The sequence below is a fragment of the Perca fluviatilis genome, chromosome 9 (genome assembly GCF_010015445.1).
Source record: "Perca fluviatilis chromosome 9, GENO_Pfluv_1.0, whole genome shotgun sequence".
Lineage (NCBI taxonomy): Eukaryota > Metazoa > Chordata > Actinopteri > Perciformes > Percidae > Perca > Perca fluviatilis.
The window spans coordinates 31,330,220-31,353,770 of NC_053120.1; the positions used below are offsets into that span (position 1 = coordinate 31,330,220).

The window sequence follows — 23,551 nt, forward strand, 5'->3', positions numbered from 1 at the left end:
CAATCAATTGTCGCAAGTCACTGCCTTCAGTGAGTCCCAGATGGATCCACCTCTCCGTTGTCATTAATCTTCAAATATTCTCTTATATCTGATTTAATTTATTATACAGGTGATTTGTTATTTAATAAGCCTATATTTAACCCTCGTTTTCCGCATCCTACCTTCTAGTTGAACTGTTAGATATAGTGCACTATGGTCAGAGACATCAGCTACCCTCAATTCTATTTTTCTTAGACCAGTTGTATCCAGGTAGCTATTCAATACTATGTTAAAATCACCTACACATAAACAGACACCCTTCCAGTGCAGTTACATCCATTAGTTATTTGAAAAATAGTTTGTTACTATTAGGAGTTGCATAAACATTTTAATAAGGTTACTGTATCCTCTTCAATCGTTCCCTTTAACGATATTGATATATCTACCCTCGTTCTCTTTTATTTCCTTAATGACTATGAACTTAAGTGTATTTGCAATAAGAATAGCAATTCCTCTCCCGTGACTTTGCACCAATTAATTATAATAGGTATTTTTAAACCAAACCGTTTCAATTTGTCATGCTCTTGCTGAGAAAGATGAGTTTCTTGCAACAACAAAAATATATATATATGTACGTTCTCTTTTTTAATTTGGCCTTTTACCTTAGATCCTTTTAAATTGGGTTTCCCAACCCAATCACATTTAAGGACAGTAACTTCACTTCATTAGACTGCATCACAGCTGGGCTGAAAATATCTCACACCATTATGTTCCCACAGGCTAAACATTGAAACCATAAGTAAAGATAACTGGAGCACAACAATGTGCTTAGAACAAGCATTATAACAAACACAAAATAAAACTATAAAAAGTTTTTAAGTGAGGGGGAATGATACTTTGACTAACAGTCTCTGAACTTCAGTGCGCCCAGACAGAGCTGACCTCTCACTGCCCCGTGAGTCAGCACATAAAATACAATATAGTAGCCTAGATATCTAGACGCACTCTAGCGGCAGCCAGGGTCAGTTTTTCAAAGTCAATTTTTACACTAATCTTGATCGCTATACCAATGTGAGTACTGATGATAGCAAAAAAAAATAAATACGAGCCAAATCAGTGGTAGCAACACGGAGCTGCTGCAGCTAATGCCCAGAGCTTCCACTTAGCTGAAACAGGCATTTGGGGGCATAAGATACCTTTGTGCCTCTTAACAGCCAAAAAACCAATTAAAATGTCTGTGCAACATGAACAGGGACCTTAAATGACAACAAGATGCATTTAGCAACTTAGCCAAAAGTTTTTAAATCACCTACCCATTAGCTGCTACCTGTTAACTTGGAGTTAAGCACTGAAGTCATTCTTAAAAAATGAAGATGTGTTCCAGAGTTTTCCCCATACGGCAAAAGTTTAATCTATCACCTAGCGTTGCTCTGCCTGGTTGTAGCGCTATCCTATTGGTGCAGAGGAAATTTGACAGACTTCCGTTTATCCCGCCCATCGGATTGAGCCCTGCCAATGGTGAGTTCCCAGACCCAGGACCCAGACCCAGGATCTTGATGTGGGTCTGGCTAACAATAGAGTATATTATGGGACAAGTATTTACCGTCTGTATTGAAACACTACTGCTCCTCCCGGTTTCTGCGCTGAAATTTCTGGAGGCGTACTCTAGCTCGCCTGGCACTGTTCTCAAGGTCTCCACCTGTGTGCAACCCCACGTTCTGCCATGGTGAAGACACTCCATCAGATGTTTCCTACCAAGCGCTTTCTCTGACCCTCCACATCCTATTGTGATTTTCTGTCGCCATGCTTTCAGGATAATCATCTCCTTAGTACTGTATTGCTGGAAATTAATTTTACAAAAACCCAGGTATCGGTGCCAGGGCTTTGTGGGTGCGCTGTATCTGCAAATCCACCTCATCACTCAGTTCGGTTCATAACAGTTTTTTAACAAACGCTATCACTGACCCATCTTTGCCCTGCTCTCGAGACCAAGTCATTCAATTTGTCCTCCATCTTCTGTTGGTCCTTCATCATTTGTTGGAGAGTGGTGTTAGCTTCAGTACTCCACGTATCCGTGTCATCGATCTGGGTCTCCATCTTGCTGAGTTTCTCGTTTTTGCTCCTTTATAGCATGCATGTATGTCGCTAGCTGTTGGTTGACATCTTGCTTGAACTCGTGGAATTCTTCTCTCGTGTCATGTTCAATTTCTTCTTTAAACATTTTTAGATCTTGCTTTAGTTACGATTTAAAGTCGCCAATCTGCTTACTTATAGCTTCGAAACCCATGCACCCCGTTCCTGTTGTTGAGACGCCGCCATGTTGACCTTCTTCCCGCATGTTGTCCTTAACATGTTCTACCCGGTGTAAATCTTTACCCGCCGGTTTATCTTGCGTCCCTCTAACTTTGCCTTTGTATGCCCCCTTCATAATCTTAACAGATTCAACTTTTTTTTGTTTTCTTTGAATTCAGTTTTATGAGGGTCGTAAATACTTAAGGAAGTACTGATCTTTTTTAAATTGACATCTTTCACCACATTAAACACTTTTTTTTTTTTTTTGTCAAATGTGCTAGTTACATTAAATTATACAAAATAAGTTTTGTATTCACAAATTCAAATTCATGTTGAACATACCATATCTTGCCTGTAAGACTTACATTTTGGCGACATTGTTTTAATTCTGAATTACAACGCAACGTCTCTAAAACATGAGTGCATCCGGTGAAGTCATATAACTTCAAGTTAGAACTACTTACTTTTAACGCCGGCGTTTTACAAAGAAACATTTGGTTCAGGTTGCATTTTGTATTAATACAAAAAACGTTCCAAGCATACTTTTGTTTTTAAATTTTTGTAATTTTTGTTTGCATCTTTCACCACATTAAACACAAACAATCTTTTAAGGCAATGTGGTTACATTTAAATGATACAAATGTATTCACAAATTAAAATTCATATGCATATTTGTGCGAACATTAGTGGCTCACGTGCAGCGGCAACATGACAACATGTACTGACAACATGAACTGTGTCTGTTTGTGTATGCGTGTGTTTCATGTGTATAATGCCACACATGCACAGGAAAGTTGTAGGAGTGTGTGTATGGATGAATATTATACTTTTTTTTTTCTATGGCGGTCATTTTGACCGTAAACAAAAAATAAGTGTGACTGTTTGTATAAATCACTCAAATTCAAAGAAAGTAGTCACAATGAATGTTATGTGTTCAAATGCCATTTGTGATTTTGTGTGATCTGTTGAAAATGTTTTTTTTTTATTTATTTTTTTACTACTTCTCACTGGTTCGCTTATTTGAATTGAAAACGCAATTTCCGGTAGAGTGTTGCTGTGGGCATTGGAAAAAAGAGGCGTGGGAAAAAGGGGTATGTTGGGAAAAGGGAGTGAACACCGATCCCCGGGCCAGAACGAAGAAGGCACAGCCAGATGAGTACGGAGCAGCGGAGGACGCAGGAGGGCCAGACATATGGAGTAGAGCTAAGCATGCACAGACATACGATCAACATGTACTGACAACATGAACTGTGGCTGTTTGTGTGTGTGTGTGTGTGTGTGTGCGTTGAGTGTGTGTGTGTGATGTGTGTGAGTGTGTGCGGAGTGTGGGTAGAAATGCATTGACCTTTGGGCTTAGGCCCATTCACGCTTATTACAATCACTTACTTGGCCTGTTGTAAGAGGAGCCTTACACATTCCTATTTTACAACCCTGCCTTACACACGTTCTGCTCTCTGCTCCAAAGAGTGTAAAGATACTTGATTTAATTCTTGGTCATTGGCTCATTTCAAACGCATTTGTGTTACTCAAACTTACATTCATGCTGTGTGTAGAATGAAAAACCTATCTTTCTCTGTTTCAAACGGGGAAGAAACCCTTTTTATGCTCAAAATTAGCGCTACACCCCTCTTCTCTCACTGGATCATTTCAAAAACATCCGGATATTTCATCTCTAACGCTCATTGGATCATTTAAATGAAACATTTTTCTACTTCCTGTGACGCCCTCATTGCATCACTTAACGCACGTCATTTCCGGGACACGCCTTCCTTCTAGAAGCTTCCAGAACAGACCAGTCACACACACCTGGAAGGCATCAATCACTTTCTGACAGGTCGTGACCTCTTGACCCCCCAGGTCAAAAGGTCATCCATCAAAATCCCACATTCCTAAGTGACAGAACATGCCTCTTACTATCTCTGCTGGCAGTCATAAGTACAGTCCTTTAGTCTCTCTTTGGGCTGGACCATGGTCCTTGGAGCACTTCTGCATCCTTCCTGATCTGAAGTGGCTCTCCCTTCACACTGGGTTACTCTGGCATACCTTTTGCCTGAAGAGTAGGCAAGCTCCATGACCTGCTTGTTTAAAAATAGCAGTTAAGGCTGCAGGTTCTTGCAGGATTGGGCCGGTTTATCCTTTACCCTGATCCAGCATTCCTGAGAGAAGTTTCATCAGTGTTCCACTCACTCTCCTCTCCTGAAGAGGCTTGGATGGTAGAGTGGCCCCAGTCCACGTTTTACCCGGTCAGGGCCCTGGCGGAATACATCAAGCGCACATGGGCCCTCAGGAAGACTGTCCAGTGGTTAATTCTGCTTCCGGTCATCTGGGCGTACCTTTTTCAAAGCCATGGTTGTTGACGCTATTGAACAGGCGTATACATTTTTGGGTGTGCTTGTCCCATCATGGGTACTGGGGCACTCAACCCTTGGCGTTGCTACCTCATGGGCTTATGGTGACAAGCCTCCCACGCTGCTATATGTACAGTAGCCATGTAGTCATCTCGGTCCACCTTCATTTGCTGAGCGTGTGCTGGGGGTGTCACATAAGCCTTGGTGGCTATGTGTTCATTTCACCGGTTTGTTGTCTCCCTGGTCAGGTGAGCGCTTTGCAGGCTGACCAGAGTATTTTTTTGTATTCATTATAAGGATCCCCATTAGCTGACGTAGGGCTGGGCGATATATCGATATAAACAAATATATCGATATATTTTTAAATGCGATATGGAATTAGACCATATCGCATATATCGATATAGTTCAAATTTGCGCTGTGATCCTTGCTCCAAGCAAGCTGCTGACCCGGTGCTCTCTACACTGCTCCTCCGCCCCTCCTCTTTCTTGCACAGAGGGGGGAGGGGCAGGGACAGACACTCAGCCACTCTTCAACAAACATGGAGGAAGCAACAACGTCTGCGGAGCGTGCGGAGGAGGAATTGGTTAGTAAAAGAAAAAGCAGTGGCTCAGTAATTTGGAAGTGGTTCGGATTCAAAGTATCAGATGAGCAACAAAATCACGTTATATGTAAGCTGTGCCATAAACAAGTTACAGCCAGGGGTGGAAGCACTACAAATCTTTTTCACCACCTAAAACAGCGGCACAAACTGCAATACGAAGAGTGTGTGAAACTGCGCGCTGCAGAAGCCCCAGTCGCAAGCCATCGACAACCCAAAAAAGCTCCAGCCCCGAAACAAAGCTCACTGCAAACTTCATTTTCCCGCAGTGTGCCTTATGAAAAGAAAAGTGACAAGTGGTGTACTATAACTAAAGCGGTGTCCTATCACATTGCTAAGGATATGGTCCCTGTTGCAACTGTGGAACAAGTCGGGTTCAAAAAGCTACTTAAAACTATGGACCCGAGATATGAGCTTCCCAGTCGCAACTACTTTGCACGAGAAGCACTGCCACAAATGTACACTGAAGTCAGGCAGGGCCTTGCTGACCGGCTCGCTAACGTGACCCATTTTGCGTTGACCAGCGATATGTGGTCGAGCAGGACGTGTGAGCCTTACATGAGCGTGACAGTTCACTTCATTCAAGACTGGGAGATGAAAACAGCGTGTCTTCAATCAAGTTATTTCCCCCAGGATCACACCGGTGAGCATATAGCCGAGGCCCTGCAGGACGCAGCTGCAAGCTGGAAACTCCAAGAAAAGCATCTAGTTGCTATAACAACCGACAACGGAGCGAACATCGCAAAAGCGTTGAGCGCTGAACGGGTGGCTGAGGATGCAGTGCCGTTCGGTCACAGACTACACTTGGCTATCGGTGAGTGCAGCGTTGTAAGGAGTATTCAGATATTTTACTTTAAACAAAAACATTAAAATGTTAGTTTTTCCTTATTTTCCTTTGTGTCGGTCTGCAATTTTGTGTTTTATGCTGTTGTCTTGACCAGGTCTCCGTTGAAAAATGGATTGTTAAATAGAGGTTAAATAGATTAATAAAACACAAAACTTAAAGTGCTAAAAGTAAAATCACTTACAATACAGTGGTATATTTCAGAACCATATTTATTAGGTTATTGGATCAGAATTAGTGATGTATTGATGTGTTTACCACTTGTTACATGTTACAGCTGGTAAAGGTGAGGTAATTATGACTTTCAAATGTTGGTTAGCCTGTTGATATGATCAAGGTAACATATATTTAGCTATTAACTAGACTATAGTTTTTTCTCTGGATTGAAAGAGCAAACTGCAAAGTAACTAGAAACTAATGTTGACACATAGGCCTAAACATTGTGGAGTAGAAATATGAAGTAGCATTAAAAAATAGCATAAATACTAAGAACAACAACAAGACGAAACATGAGTAAATTGTGTTGATTAAAAAAAATAAATGAGAAAATAATATCAATGTAGAATATTTCTAAAGCTTGATTTTGGAAAGCACTTAGTTGTATGAGTGTGTTAAATTGAAACCAGAGTCAAATTTCTCGCATTAGCACATTGTTTTAATAGTTTTTTTTTATGATTCGGACAGGACATGGCATGAATGACAAGCGCGTCACCCGGGCCATTTCTCTGTGCAAGAGAATTGTAAGCTGTTTTTCGTACAGCTGGAAGAAAAGGAGACATCTTGCTGAAGTCCAGATTCAGCTGGGTCTGCCAAGTCACCAACTCATAACCCAGTCTGCCACACGCTGGGGATCAAGGCAGCAGATGATAGAGAGAGTCCTGGAGCAGGAAGGAGCGCTGGCCAAAGTCCTGTCTAATGACAAAAAGACCAGGCACCTTGTCCCTACCTGGCAGGACTTAGAGGTCCTAGAAGCAGTCCAAAAGGTCCTGAAACCTCTCCAGGACTTTACCGATGCTTTGTCAGGTGAGGAGTACGTCACTCTATCATATGTGAAACCTGTGCTGCACCTTTTTAACGAAAGTCTCCTGGCATGTGAAGAGGGTGATAGCGAGCTTTGCAAATCGATCAAGACCAGCATTGTTGAGTACCTCAACAGCAAGTATTCTGACCCAGCTGCTACTGACCTATTAGAGATGGCTACATTTGTGGATCCACGGTTCAGGGCCACCTACATCCCAAGTGAAAAAGTCGATGCATTGAAGCACAGAGTTGTCTTGGAGGTGGAGACGCTACTGGCTGATCAGAGCAGCTGTCAACCGCCTTACCTACATGTGCCCACTGTGCCTGAGGCTGCAGATGGAGAAGCAGCAGTTGCACCAAAAGCTAAGACACTGGCAAGCTTCTTCAAGCAGCGCACAGCCACCACCACTGCACCAACCATGAGAGGGGCTATTGAAAATGAACTGTCAAGTTACTTGCAGTCAGCAAGTGTGGAGAGTGACACTGATCCCCTCAAGTGGTGGAAGGATCATGAAGTTGTCTTTCCAGCTCTGAGCCATCTGGCAAAAAAGTATCTCTTGGTACCAGCTACCAGTTCACCCTCCGAAAGGGTTTTCAGCTGCAGTGGCAATATCGTGGCCTGCCACAGAGCATCTCTGAAGCCGGATGCCGTTGACAGGCTGGTGTTTCTCGCACAAAATCTTTAAACGAAGGAGGACACGCTTGTCTGTCTTCTAATGTCTACCTCAAGACAGCATTACTGTTTATCAAAGTAAAAAAAGAGGGGAAAATTTTTATTGAGTTGATAGTCTGTTTCTTGGTTGAGACTGTTCAGATAAGAAATTGAGTTAACAAAAAGGAAAAGGTTATTCTCAAGCTGATGTTTAAAAAAAAAAAAATCTTAAACTGAGCACTTTATTTTGTTCTGTCTTTATATATAAATGCTGCCCTCACTAGGGTTTGTCATATTTTATATTAGTTATTTCCATCTGTGGATTTGTAAGAAAGAGAAGAAAATCTGTAATTTGATTTTAATAAGCCATTTATAGTTGTCAAACTAAAAACATTTTGATATTATATTTTTCTCATATTTATTTCAGAAAAAGATTGGCCTATTTTATTTTATAGGCTATTTTTATTTAAGATATTTTTTTTTATTTAAATGTGCACCTTGTGGAGCTTTGATTTAAAAAAAAAAAAAAGGTACTCCTGTCGTTATACAGTGTTTGTTTACATTTTATTGTTATTTGAACAGCTGAGCATTTAATAATGAACCAGGTGAAGAAACCTGTTTATTATTTATTCATTTGATTTTGCAACTGTTCACTGAAATAGCCAGTTTCAATAAAACTACTTGTGACATGTCATATCTGCCTTTGACTTTGACTGAACATTTGCTCTCACTTTGCGGAAGAAATATCGCGATATATATCGTATATCGATATTCAGCCAAAATATATCGGGATATGACTTTTGGTCCATATCGCCCAGCCCTAAGCTGACGCCTAGACGACCAGTTAGTCTTCCTGGGGTCCAAAACAACATTTAATCAGACAATATTAAAACATTTCATGACATTTACAAAAAACAATGAAAACAATGAAAAGGGAACTCCCTCCTGAGTTCAACGATACCTCACACAAGACTCTACATCATACAGTTCATTAGCTGTGAAAAGGGGCGTGGCTAAAGCATAGGGGGCGGGTCAAACCATCACCAATTAAAAAGGAACTCTCTGCTGAGTTCAATGATGCCTCACACAAGGGTATAGCTTAAACGGTTGAAATGTTATGAAAGGGGCGTGGCTTAAGCATAAGGGGCGGGCCAAACCATCACCAATGAAGAATGAACTCTGTGCTGAGTTCAATGACACCTCACACAAGACTCTACCGACACAGCTGGCCACACTGCGTCCAACGTTCCTTCTGTGGAATATCACTCCCTGGGACAGGCTCGCCATCGTACTCGGTGTGGTTTGGAACCAAACTAAATCCAGAATAAAACCAATCTGTACGTAGCAGTACAGAATAGATAAAAAACACAGCTATAATTCTTTCTATCTCTTTTTCCATATATGGTACCTTATTTACTTTTTCTCGATAAACCAGTTACACATTTAAACCTATTAGCTACGGTTATAAGAGAACTGTTCAAATCACACTACGACTATGCTCCATACAAGTCTGTTTGACTAGAGACCATACTTTGCATTGGCAAAGTCAAAACATGGTACAAAATTAAACAATAGCATTTCTTTTACTAAATAAATGATGTTTCTTACAGGATTAATGCATTTTTAAATCATAATATATAATGAACTGTATGCTTTTAAACTATTGAACAACAATAAATGCATTATTTCCCCATTCGTCATTTTACGTCAGTAAACCACATTTATAACACAGTACTTAGCTGAATGCTCAATTCAGTAAAACACTAAATTCACACATTCTGAGCTAAGTGCAATATCAACATCTTACAATACTCTCATGTCACTCCGATTGGTTCTTTTAATAATAGCATGCCCTCATGTTAGCTAGCAATATGGTAAGCTAATGTGCACATTGAGACAACAGAAACTCACCGGAGGTTTCGGCAGGAAAACACAGTGAAGAACAACAGAAAAGCGTCCCCCACAATGCTGATTAGAATTGACTAGATATCTTACTGTTTTTTCGATTTATTTCCACCAGATGAACTAGAGCTTTCTTCTAATGCAACTCGCTACAAATGGAAAATTCCTAATGATGAACGTAAAAACAGCGCTAGCGCGCCCTCTACTGGCATCATGTAATTTGACACTCGACTAGTTAACCCTTTAGTGACAGCATATTCTATATGGGTTACAGCTCCAATGACGTTTTTTGTACATCCTGACATGCTACATAAGTGTACCAAGTTTCGTGAGTCTACGTTTAACGTATTGCAGTGGCAAAATTTCTGATATATGGGAAAATCTATAAGTTTTGTAGGGGGGGGTGTTTATTATTGGAAGTTGTGAATTGATTCAGAATCTAAGAAGATAGAAATCACAATTTATACATGAAACGATTTTTTTCTAACACCTCTAATTACCAGTAACATGACTATTAAGTCTAATATCTACAACCTCCTGGTTGATAAGAAATGGTTTATGTGTCTCTTACCTGAGGAAGATGCCTTTGATATTTGGAGTGCCTTCAAATGCTGAAGCAGGAACACTAGAGATGTGGTTACTTTGCAGGTAAAGGTACTCCAGAGACTCAGGCAGGTCAGAGGGAATATGTGACAGCTGGTTGCCAGACAGGTCCAGCGTCTAAAATTACAAGGTCCACAATGAAACATTTTTTCAGTGATCTATGTGATAAATGGTTGTAAACTGAGAAGACTTATACAAAAAATGCTTTATATGTTTAACTAATATCCTTTTTCACTGCAGGAACAAATCTAAACCATTGCCATAGGTTCTGCTTTTGCTTCCACAGTTTTTTGTCTGCTTTGGGTGCAAGTATTACAAACTCACTTCAGTACTTTGTGACAAAGCAGTGTGGCTGGTTAATTGACTCACTTGCAGTAACTGTATATGCTGAGATTGTTTAGCACTGCAAACCTGTACACTCTCCTCGACCTGAATTGACTTGGATGCTTGTAAATACAGCTACACTACATACTCGCTGCATTTGGCACTTCCTGTACATGATACACTTCTGCCCATACTAAAAGAAACAGAGGAAGGATAATGAAGCATAAATTACTTTACTACCACGTAATACCAATACATTCTTTTAGTGTGCCCTCTACTCTTGTGGCCTATAAAGTGGCCTAAAACAGCTAATACTCAAAGAACATTTGATATATTTAGAGGTCCAAGTAAATACAAAGGTAACATTACACTTCCTGGCAATAAAATATATGCATACATATATCTGAAATGATTTGTAAAACACAGTGCAAGGAAGAACCCCATAGTAAAGCATCACAACAATCCAGGTTGCAAGTTCCTGCATTGGACAAGAGTTACACAATCTGCAGTGACAAAATCTTGCAGTAATATCGTTTCTTCCTCCCCCAACCACTCACTGTGAGCGCACTGAGCTCCATCCAGGCTCCCTGGTAGGCTGAATTCAATTTCAGCTGGTTGTCGCTCAAGATGAGCTTTCGTAGCTTCTCCATGCCCATCAGTGCACCTTCTGGTATGGAGTTCAAGTGGTTGTTCTTGATTTCAAGCACCTGCAGGCTGCGTGGAAGGCCAAGGGGCATCAAATGAAGGCTGTTCCCTGAAAGATCCAGGGTTTCCAGAACACGCAGCTTCCTGAACGCCTCACGGTGCAGCTTGGGGCTTGTCAGCTTGTTGTAGCTGAGGTTGAGTTCGGTCAGGGTGTACAGCAGGGCCAGGTCATTACGGCCAATTTCGGTAATAAGGTTGTGTAGCATCATTAGTGTCTTGGCCCGCTTAGGCAAGCCCCTGGGAATCCGCTCTAGCAAGTTGTTGTACATGTGAAGAGTGTGCAATTTCTTCAAGCCCTAGTGAAAATGCAAATGTAGAAGGTCAAATTTGTCAGATGCTGACAGCAAAGCAGTTCATGATATGCAGAACATATAATCTCTTCCATTCTGTTCCTACAAGAGTTATGGTTAATTAAAATACAATCTGAAATGTCCAAGTTTTTACACAACTCAGCTATCATGTAAAAGACCCAAAATAATATGAAATTTAAAAGAAATATACCTGGAAGGCAGTCGGGTGGATGGAACGTGAGCGCAGCTTGTTATTGTGAAGAAGCAGGTACTCAAGGTTTCGGACAGAAGTTAGAGCGTCTCCAGGGATGCTACGGATGGAGTTCTTCTCCAGGTGTAGCAGCACTAGATTGCGAGGCAGACCCTTGGGTACGACGCTCAGGTTGTTATTTGACAAGTCTAGACACTCCAGGCTGCTCAGTTGGCTGCCAGGGGAAGAGATAAAGTCATCAGATCAGTTCTGTCTGATTTTTGTCTGATGCTGCACCACAATAATTCCTATAGTCTTTGTTAAGTGATGCTCTTGTCATGTACACACTTAAAAACACATAAATCAAGGATTTTCTTCTTTAACACTTGGCAATAGCATCAATATGTTAGAATATGTTAACCCCTAGGGGTTTGTCCACCTGAAAGTCTCATTGTCCATGCCCTCATTGCTGATAAGGTTGTTCTGGAGATACAGCTCTCTGAGGTTTGGTAAGTTGTCAAAGGCCCCCGCTGGGATTTTCTCCAGCTTGTTACTCTGTAACAACAAGACCCATCCTTATGCTATCATAATTTACCATAATTATGAATATGAAGAAACAAGATGTATATCATTCACCAGAGCATGTCAGCGGAGCGCAAGCAAGAGGGGAGCGCGAGGATTTGTGATGGAGGGCAGAGCAAATTTTCAAAATGTTGTGGCTTCACCTTATTTCCCGCTCCAATTTTGCTCCAGTACCTCTGACACCATGGGCCCTATCTTGCACTCGGCGCAATTGCCTTTGTACACCGACGCATGTATCATTCCTATTTTGCACCCGACGCACAGCGGACTTTTCCCTCCACAGACGCACATCGGTAAATTAGGGAATGTATTTGCGCTCCTGGGGGCGGTTCAGCGAAAAGAGGAGGTGTGTTCCGGCGCAAACGTTACTTTGTGCTATTCTGCAGTTTCAGAAAACAATTCCGCCACTGACCAGGAAAAACCTGGTCTAAAGTCAGTGGCGCTAGTCTAAAGTCAGTAGCGCGTTATTCAGATGCTATTTTAGGGGCGCATGCTTGGCCATAATGTAGCGTGTGCACAACGCGCATACACTTCTCTCATCTAAATGGATGCAGCAGTTCCCATTTTTGCAAACCATACATAATTACAAAGGAAAATATTACTGAAAATGCGCTTCAGGTGTTTGGATAGGTCAGATAGGTCTTCGCAGCATTCTTTGTGGCTTGTTGTGTTTTACACAACATTTCCATGAATCATGGATGTGTTGATGACATAAATGAGGAAATATTAGAGGACTTAAGGAGACGTGATGTTGAACTACGGCGGGATCTGGTCCGGGAGTAATGCGCGATGCGCTCCTGATGGAGCGGGTGGACGGAGATGGAGTGGGGGAAAGGAAGGGGCACAACAGGTGCAGGTGGTGCGTTTGGAGGCCCACGCTCCATGGCTGCAGCAATCCTCTCCAGACTTGAGGAGATGCCGCCCGAGTGGCCGCAGCAACATCGCCACTCGGCCAAGACGGGCATTTATTACTTTGCCGCATCTCGCACGGCAGCTCCCGCTGGCGTCGCCAGGCAAATCCGCCGTCATAATAGCAATCCGCCATGGAACAACGCGCCCTGCTCTTAAAGGGAATGTGAGATGACGCTCTGATTGGTTTATTGCACGTTACGCCCAAACCACACCTAGCTACTTCAGACCAACCCATTTTAGATTTGCGTCGGGCGCAAGAGTCATTTATCCCGCCGGTAAAATAGCAACAGCGGCCAAGATCCGCCCACAAAGCTACTTGCGTTTTGCGTTTCATACTTGCGTTTCAGATCGTTAAAATAGGGCCCCATGAGTTCAAAGCATGCCCAAGCCCTATGTTACTGCAGCACAATCCATGCAGATGGACGGCGCCTGCCCTCCCTCCACAACCTCCGACTGATTTTTTGCTGGCGGACAGGCCTGGATTGGCTAATTGGGAGCACTGGGAGAATTCCCTGTGGGCCGGTCTGTATTTTTTGGTTGTGATGGCCGGCGTTGTTCAGTCATGGATTTGGGTTGAAATCATAGTTAAAATATATCATGGATGCGGTCCCTAGGCGGCAAGCTCGCAGTAGCAAAACATGTCATATTGGAGGATTTTCCAATACTGGTATCGGTATCGGAAGATCTCTATGAATCAAACTTTTTCTTGTAGCTCCTCAGCAGCAGCCACTAGTCCAGTAAAAGAATTAGAACTAACATTAATGAAGAGTATGGTGCTCTATATAAAAAATTCCCTGTGATAATTAATGATGCCAGATGATTCAGCACTACATTAATGAATATGACTTGACTTTATCAGAAAGCTTTGTAAAAAAGGGGAGATTTGTGCTGAGAATTATGATAATTTTTTAAAATTTGATTTAGTGTCAGAAGCAGAGTCAGTAGTGTGCAAGGGATATATGCTGACAGTGTGGAACGCACGTCTACTGTAAGCTTTTGTACCACAGTGTGGGAACAAGCAAACATGATCATATTAGTTACAATATAATCACTTTCTATGCCCAAATGTTACTAGTGACCCATTATGCCTTTTATCCTCGAACGTACTGTAGGATAGTAAAAATACTATATACTATATAATAGTGTATAAGCCCACGATTGAAAGGGAACAGGATGAAAGTAATATGAAATCTTATACAAAGTAAAAACATAGATGATGGTGTCATTAGAAAGTTCATTATTATTTTATGTTATTCTTTGTCTTTTTATTTTGTATTTTTATTTATTCTTTTATTTCCTTTTACGGTTTGGATATCTGTGAACACGTATGTGTATTAGATTCTGATATTGTTGAGCATCATTGTGTTGTGTTATTAAGATGTTGTTAACATCTACATTGTGAAGCAACACTTACTGTGTTTGCACTTATTTGGAAATTATATTTTACAACAATAGAACTACAAGGCTGTAGCGAACAGTGCGCTATTGCAGACTTATATACTATAGTTTTAATTACATTATTTTAATATAGTCAGTCGTGAAGTAAAGTGGGCCGGTCTACGGCATGAAACTCCAGGGCTGAAAATTACTGTCCCACTCCAGACCTGATGGCGGAGCTCTAGGTATAAAAAGGTGGGCGCTGTTTATCTGATAAATACTACGCACTTTTTTTATTTTCTTCTTTTTTTTGGAGTGACCAGTAAGTAAATTTAGTGGAGCGGAGTGAAATCTGAGTTGAGCACAGAGCCATATTGAGCAGGGCAGCCTGGGGAGCAGAGGGAACAAATAACTCTGTGAGCAAGGAGCAAATATTCTCCCCGCTCCACTCCACTTACATGCTCTGTCATCCACCTAACTGCAAACTGCAAACTTAACGTGCTGGACCTTGAGATGAAGACGATAAAGGCTGGAGGGAAGGTTCCTCGGGACAACTCCCAAGCAGTTGCTGGACATGGTTAGGATCTCCAGGTTGTCAGAACCATTGAACGCATGATCAGGAAGCCCTGCGTCACTCAGCTTGTTGTTATGGAGATACACAGACCTGGGAGCCATGATCAAGGGACATTGCCATGTGTAAATGAACATGATTTCAGGAACAAGTGGTAGATTTACACAAACACACACATTCCTACCTCAGTTTTGGTTTATGGCCAAATGTATATAGGTAAATCCTTGTGAGCTTATTGGCAGCAAAATCAGCACTAACCAAAGAGGGTGGTAGGACTTTTGGTGCTGAGGTGAGCTGCAAGCACGACAAAAGAAACAAGACAGGACATTGTTACTGTAGAGATGGCAATGTTCACCAGTCGGTTGGTTGATCAGTCTACCGCATCGGTCTTAAGTGTATTCTCTCAACCAATATTGGATAATTTCCAAGAAATTTTGTGCAGAAATTCATGGTGCCCAGATGATATTTTCTAATGACTTTTGTGACTTTACATCTTGTTCCACCAGCAGGTCAATGTTTGTAGAGTAACTTATCGAGTGAAACTCTTTTAATTTTAAATACTGATCCACTGACTTTTCATCTAGTCACATCAGGTAAAACTTTCAATTTATAATTAACTTTGACCAAATTCCTGCAAAACTAACGACATTCTCATCCTCAGCTGAGCTGTGTTAAATGCTAATTAGGAAACATTAGCATGCTAGTACATGAAAATAAGATGGTAACCCTGGTAAACATCAGCATGTTAAAATTGTCATTGTGCGCATGTCAGCATGTTAATTTTATTAGTATATTATTAGCATTTAGCTAAAAGAACCACTATGCCAAAGAATAACCTAATAGCGTGGTAGGGTGGCTGTAGACTAGTAATCTTGTTTTTAACCATGTATGATCACACACTTCCCAAAACATTAATCAAGTAGTTTTAGTTGCCCCATAGAGGTGGCAGAAAGAACACAAATATGAATGCTTATCTGAATTTGTGATGGGCATATGGTTGTTTTAGAAGGCAATGACAAACTACCTATATTATGGTTTAAGTATGAAAACTTGTTGGATTTTCATACATTTCAATTATTTGCTTTGATGCAGTCTGTCCTCCCTAAAGAAGTGGGCACTGCTGTATGGAAAGCTGTGTACCCCTTAAAATAAGCAAGGTTTTCTTCACTTTTGTCACTCCTACCAGAATGAGCGCTATTGTACAAATAGCAAATCCGAGAAACACTGGTGAGATTACATGTTCATTTAGAGCTCTCTCCTTTATAACATGGTTTATGGATTAAAGCAGAATGGGTGTCTTTGAGGCTTACTAAGCACTTAAAACCCCCTATTCTTCCTGTATCCTGTTTGCCTATTCATCCCTGTGAAGGCACAAACAAATGTGTCCATCCTTTCTGTCTCACTTTGTGTCTAAAAGGGTCAGTAACATTTTAGCTCTTACTAGATGGCACTGCCATACTGGAAGTGATTACAAGCATAAGCTTGCATAGTGTATGAGAGGAGACTGCCACCTCTTTCTCTGCCAGCTGGCATTATGTTAGTGTATCAGAATAGAATAGAGTAAAATGATTGTGAGATGGATACAGAAAAGATTAAGTAGCATTGAGAACCAACATATGAAAGTCTGGTGTGTGTGACTCACCTTGTTATTTGCCAAGTATAAATAATTCAGCTGTTCAAGCATCTCAAAACCTTCATCTTCAAGGCCTATAAAGAGAAAAATTAATCAATTTACCTTCCATCACAAACCAATAAACAAGTATACACTGTGTTTAGTTTTCATCAGGCTACACATCAAAATCATCTCAAAATTCTATTTATTTATTTTATTTTATTATTTAGAATGTATTTAACCGGAGTATTCTAGATCACATAGAGGCAAATATCTCAGTCAAAGCATCCCCAACCTGATGTACCTTCCTCCAACTCCTTCAGTCTAATTTTGAAAACATTTAAAGAGACCATCTCCCCTAGACCCAAAACAGATTGCAGTGAAAAATCCAAGCCGCAGGAGCAGCATACCTAAAAGCCCTTTTTTCCCATTTCAAGATGGACTTTGGGGACAGATAGCAGGAGTAAGTCTTGCGAATATGTCACGGAGCAGAGCCGGTAGCTTCCAGCATTTTTCAGATGGATGAATAGATATGAAGGAAGCGACTTAAGAATTGTCTTATAAATAAACACATGCATGCCAGGCGCTCACCTGGTAGAGCGGGCCCCCATATATAGAGGTTTACTCCTCGACGCAGGAGCCGCGGGTTTGACTCCAACCTGCGGCCCTTTGTTGCATGTCATTCCCCTTCTCTCGCCCCTTTCGGGTCTAAGCTGTCCTAGCCAAATAAAAGCCTAAAATGCCCCAAAACAATCTTTAAAAAAAATAAACACATGCATGCCAGTGATTAAGTCTTCAGATGAACAAAACAAGCCAACCACCCCAAGCGTACAGCAATGGTGAGGGAGGGCCTCAAGATTTGTAATGAACCTCAATGCTCTATGCTGTACAGTAACTAAGGAGTAAAGGTATTGAGAAGAAGCATGCATAAATAAAACATCACCATAGTCAATCACATAAGTAGCAGCACATTCTCCCTTTTGTATTAAAAGAAAAGCAAGACTTATTTCTGAAATAAAAACCCTGCATCAGCTTCAAGTCGGTGAATGTGATAATTGATGAGATAATTATCAATTAATTTGAAGGCATTTAAAAAAAAAACTGTGATGAAATTTCTTAAAGCTCCAATCAATCCTGTTTTAAAGTGCTCATATTATGCTTTTTGGCTTTTTCCCTTTCCTTTATTGTGTTATATACCTTTTTTGTGAGTCCACCCCAAAGGCACTTACATTCTCCAACAGAAAACACTGTTCACAAACTGCTCCAAACAGCTCTATTGTAGTCCAGCCTTTACTTCCTTGACGAACGTGTGTCACTTTGTAACACGTGCCACATGCCTAGCTGCTAGCGTGGCACGCCCTCATACTCTGCTTCTGACTGGGTAGTAGTCCTTACCTAGCTACTGCGCATGTGCGACTCCAAACAAAGATGAAATAGAAGTGCGATGCCTCACTCGGTAGCTAAAACAGAGAGCTCAACACACAGGGTGAAAAGAGGAGCTGCAGCAATGTGCAGTACAACAACAACAAAAAATACAATTATAAACCTGAAAATGAGCATAATATGAGCACTTTAATGTAACATGTATCTGTATATTCATATGTTAGGCAATTATTTTTTCTTAAAATAGGCTAGTTGTATTTTTTCTTAAAAACAAAACAAATATACAGCTTTAATTTGCATATTCCATATTATGCATATGCAAAAATAGAAGGGGGGGGGCAGTAGGGGGGCAGCAATTGTATCGGGTTGGCTGTGGTCACCCTTTGACGGCATCACGGCTGTAATTACCATCTGTGGTAAGCAAGTTATTCTGAAGGTTGAGAGTCTCAAGCTGGTGCAGATGGGAAATGTGCTCCACTGTTATCTTCTCGATTTTGTTGTTCTGGCATCAGGGGACAAAACACAGAGAGTAAATACCATGGCAGACGAGAGTTTGCACTGGTATCTCCCTAATTTTCTGAGCAGTATTACAATGTGGATGTGTATTACTGTTTATGTGTGTGTGCAATTGTGTGAAAGACCTGAAGAGAGAGCTGGCGAGTTTTGTCAGACAGCTCGGCAGGGAACTCTGTGAGGTCAACTCCAGCACAGTCTACTGCCCCTTCGGCCGTACAGCTGCACTCTGGCGGACATTCAAGCGGCTCAGATTTCGTCACCACTGTTCCAGTGTCGCTCTCCTTTAATGGCTCTTCCTCCTCCTCTTCCTCTGGTTTAAAAGGGGCCTGGCAATGCACAAACATCCAGGCCAAGAGCAGCACACTCAGAGCCTGCAGGATGGAATGCTTGGGAAAGGCCATGGTTACTGCTCAGCTCTCCTGTTGCACAAGCACATGGACACTAGAGTTAAAAACATCAAACAAAAAAATCAGATGAATCTGATGCTTTTTACATATTTCTGTGTTGTCTGAAATAAAATCACATTGTACCTTTACCACATTATTGTGCCCTCAGAAGCTGCAATTTAAACTGCATTTTTGTTTTACTACAAACAGAATTGTTGTGTAGAAAAGTGCCATTAGTGGTCACCATATGTGAGGTTTAAGGGGCCGTATTACGCTAATATTCAGGTTTGAGGTGTTACCGTCCCTGTCCTGTCTGTTATTTCAGCCGGGAACTAACTGTAACAGAGTATAGTAGCACTTTCTAATATGAAAAATGACCCATAAAAGGCTTTTAAACCAAAAACTACAAGACCAAACTTGTTCTAGCAGGTATGGAGAAATTGTGGAGAAATTAACATCAGCAGCCAAGATTAGCCTACAGCTTTCCTTGGTGTTAGCATGTAGCTACATGTAGAACTGTAGACTATAACAGAGTAGGGTATAAAATAGCACTTTCTACTGTTAAAAAATCACCAATAAAGGCTTCTAAACCAAAAACTACACAATCGAACATGTTCCAGAATGTGATCCAAAATTAGCATGTAGCTACGTGTAGTGAGGATGTAATGTGAACACAAATGGAAACCATGAAGAGGCTGCAAGGCAGTCAGCCACAGCCAAGTACCTACACAGGGTAAGGTAGGAGAGAAGAGTCATTGGATTGGAGTCGAATGAATTGGAAGAACAAGGTCCTAGCCATCAACACACATATGTACTGCCAGTCATTAGATACCCAGCTGGTATAATAACCTGGCCAAAGGAAGAGATAGAGGCTACTGATATCAAGACAAGAACGCTCCTCACCATGGAAGGTTTCACCCTAAGTCCAGCACGCTGAGACTATACACCAAGCGGAAGTAGGGTGGCCAAGGCCTATTTAGTGTCAAAGCAACTATCTAGGATAAAACAACAAAGATCCAGGAGTACATAAGGAAGATGGCCGCAAGTGATGACCTGCTAAGTGATGAGGAGGCAGGGTGAGGGGAGGAACCATCATGTAAGGACAAGGAGGGTATGTTAAAAAAAGAAAAAGAAATCTCCACTCGCTCCATCCTGGGCGGTCAAGCTTTGACGTCTACCAGAAGCCTGGGAGCCTGAGGGTTCTGCAGAGTATCATAACGCCCTGACACACCAAGGCGACAGTTGCTGACGGCCGACGGTTGCCTTGGTGTGTCAGGACCTTACGATAGTTTGTGTGGTGTGTCCCACACTTTGGCAATTCAACTGATTGGCTGTTCAGCTTGAAAATGGGAGAGAGGAAAGCAAACAAATGACTGTGAGAGGCACACACAAGACTCTTTTCATTTTTCATCTCATCTGATCAATCCAATACACATAAGAGCTGTCAAAATGACACTTGACACTTGAATGTTCCTTATATATCTATTTTTGCACATTATGTCCATAACATGCTTGTGTTGGTATATTTATTTTAACAAATACATGTCTTTTAAAAGATTTCTACATATACACAAATTAAACTAACGTTTTTAAACTAATATTCTATACCGTGAAATTTAATATAAAGGCCGTTATAGACCTCTCTCTCTCTGCACCGCTAAACAATTAGACCCCTAGCAAGCAAGCCGCTCAGTCCCACCGCACCGGTCTCACTGAAGGGAGACTTCTTTGCCGAGAGAACGGATAACAGCCTGGGAGAGAGAAAGTCTGGTTAACCATCTCCCAGTGTCCGCTGTCATCCTTCGGGTAGTGAAGCAGAGGGACTCTGACCAGACCAGAGGGGCTCTGTTCTGTTCTGCCACTGCTGATTCGAGCAAACGCTGTTTGTTGTGGGTATCCGGTTTCCAGACAAATAGATTACCGCCATCTGCTGGTATGGAGACTTATTTCCTCTCACTCAGGCGCAGAACATACGTGGTACTTGGCCATCGACTGTAGTCTGTGTTGTGTGTTTTAGTGCTAATATTTGACCAAGACAAAGGCGGCAAATTTAGGACCTAGGTGAAATAACTGTTTAGGGAAAACTGCTTGTTGTGTGTTCAGCTCTCAGTATGTTTGTAGCTTCTAACTGAATCTCTGGGGTTTGAAGTTTGGTTTCTGCTTTATTTTACAATTCATGTTTGCTTGAGTCATGTTAAGTTACTGCTGATAAAGAACATTTCCTGATTTTGCAGCTTCAAAATGATAGAATTTAAATAACAAAATAATGGACGATTCTTGAAATGTCTCAATTATTGGATGGATTGTTATGAAATTTGGTGCAGACATTCATGTTCCCCTCCAAATAAGTTTAGTGACCATCTAACATTTACTCTAGCGCCATCATCAGGTTAACATTTCAGTTTTTCCAAACTTTGGTTTACTATCAAATAGGCTACCTGCAAAACTAATGACATTCCTCAGCTGTACTTTTTGTTTACTGCTAATTAGCAAATGTTAGAATGCTAACATGCTAAACAAACATGGTGAAAATGGTAAACATTATACCTGCTTAACATCAACATGTTAGCATTTTGTATAGCGTCATTGTGGCTCTTGTTATTTTGAAGATCAGAGATCAGATCCATATCAGAAGTCTTATCCTTCTTATCAAAGCAACCTAAATGACTGCTTCTCCAAATATTTTTTGAAGATACAATTTATCAACCCCTGCTCTCAATTTATTGATCCCCCAGATTAGCAATTTGCTCGCACACTTTATCACATCAATATTTTTTTCTATAATATGGATCACCCGGGTCTGTAGGAGAAGCTGAGTAAAATTACTCAGATGACATCAGTGGAGTAATCTCAGGTTGGGATTGAAACCTACAAATGTTTACACATAACAGAAAGCTTGTGTTATAAACTAGAGGGTTGGAGTTTAAAAGATGTGGGCAGGCAGGATGTGATGATGGACACTTTTAAGTGGTATTTTGGGAGGTTTAGGTGTTGGAAGTTTGAATGAATTAAACCAAGTTGTCTTACTTCAAACTCGGTTTAATGACCATTGAGGATGCAACATGACAGAACAGCAGTTACTCACAACTGGAGCTACACTTCCAGCCAGCCTACAAAGTAACACGCATGCACCAGATTACTTCCTACTATACAGCACCTGCAACAGCTCAACGTAGATTGTGAACAACATATGGCGGATCTACTTTAGGATCCAGGGTTTTTGGAACTTGACCCATAATAGAGAGTAACATTTTTGATATATTACCTCTCTTTCATCATTCCCTCTGTGCATTCTCTCTATTTGCCCCAACCAAATAGTAAATCACTGGAGTACCTCTTTAAAACAAGCAAAACACACATGTATCTGCTTAACACAATTTTATGTACAGTATGACTATGTACTGCATCATTTCATTTCAAATCTTTTTAATTCTCCAACACTGGTGTACCCCTGCCGGGCAATCAACTGGTGTACAGAAAAAAAACAGTATCATTACTTCTAAATAATGTATTTAATGGATAGAAGGTTTGCATTGTTTATGCACCAGGCCAACAATATAAGACAACGTTCATAGGGCACTCAATGCAGCTCTCAAGGCAAACGTCTAAAAGCCATCCATCAGACAAACCTTTTTCTGTTTGCCGACTGTGACACACACACACACAGAAAATACACAAAGCAGCATGGATACTGTACAACCACTCAAATTAAAAATAAAAGCCTGTGCACTTTCACACACAATGTGGTAAATAAAAACAGCATAGCATCCAGGTGTCAGAGAGGAGTTAAAAAAAGCCTCCACTAAGTCAACCGCACTCTCAGGTTACATTATAATTAGGAGGCTTGAATGGAGAATAGTATTTATTAGCAGAGATGCAGATTTTTTAAAAGTCATCATCTTGTTTTCATGCTCTTTCTCAGCTGAGCAGAGTCGTAACATGGTTTTACTGCACTGTTTAGTCTGGATCGTCTAAAATAAACATGCCATATAGTCATGCATGGATGAATGACGATGACACTTACAGCTCGGTCTAAGGTCCACATAACATAACAGCCACCCATAAAATATGCAATAGTAATGTCTGCAAAAACAGTGTTCTGGTCTACTACTTTACCCTGTCTGACCACCATTTGCTGAAACGCAGTGCAGTCTGACGTCCAAACACAGGCTGTCCCATAGCAGGCAAGGAGTCACACAGCCACACCAGATATCATCCAGATGTGAGAGAGAGAGAGAGAGAGAGAGAGAGAGAGTAGGAGTGGTAGAGGGAAAGTTAAGAGAAAGAAAGGAAGGGGAACAGGCGAGGGTAAAAGGAAGGGAGTGAACACCAGCTCTGACCTAAATGGGAGCCAAAAACAATTTATTTTCTCATTTTTCTTCTCTGAGAATTCATTTTCTTCCTCTCAATGTTGTAGTTACAGTTTTAGTGCAAAACATTTGTGTTGTGAAACATTTTCTCT

The 23,551-nt window shown here is 41.1% G+C and overlaps 1 protein-coding gene across 4 annotated transcripts in view; it reads right to left on the reverse strand.

Moving 5' to 3' along the window:
• The window catches only part of podn (podocan), a 44,909-nt gene extending 21,590 nt beyond the window's left edge, over positions 1–23,319 (reverse strand). Inside the window, exons 1-10 of one of the 4 annotated variants that reach the window (XM_039812383.1) lie at positions 23,206–23,319; positions 18,829–19,122; positions 18,596–18,689; positions 16,835–16,899; positions 15,377–15,486; positions 15,129–15,285; positions 12,190–12,305; positions 11,772–11,985; positions 11,123–11,566; positions 10,210–10,358 (exon numbers count right to left, since the gene is read on the reverse strand). In XM_039812383.1, coding sequence (XP_039668317.1) covers positions 10,210–10,358; positions 11,123–11,566; positions 11,772–11,985; positions 12,190–12,305; positions 15,129–15,285; positions 15,377–15,486; positions 16,835–16,899; positions 18,596–18,689; positions 18,829–19,104 — 1,625 coding nt within the window. In that variant the 5' untranslated portion in view covers positions 19,105–19,122; positions 23,206–23,319. Of the gene's footprint in view, positions 1–10,209; positions 10,359–11,122; positions 11,567–11,771; positions 11,986–12,189; positions 12,306–15,128; positions 15,286–15,376; positions 15,487–16,834; positions 16,900–18,595; positions 18,690–18,828; positions 19,145–19,817; positions 20,484–23,113 lie in introns of those variants that run through there. The other 3 variants (XM_039812384.1, XM_039812382.1, XM_039812385.1) reach the window with 3 other exon arrangements.
• Positions 23,320–23,551: the final 232 nt, after the last annotated feature.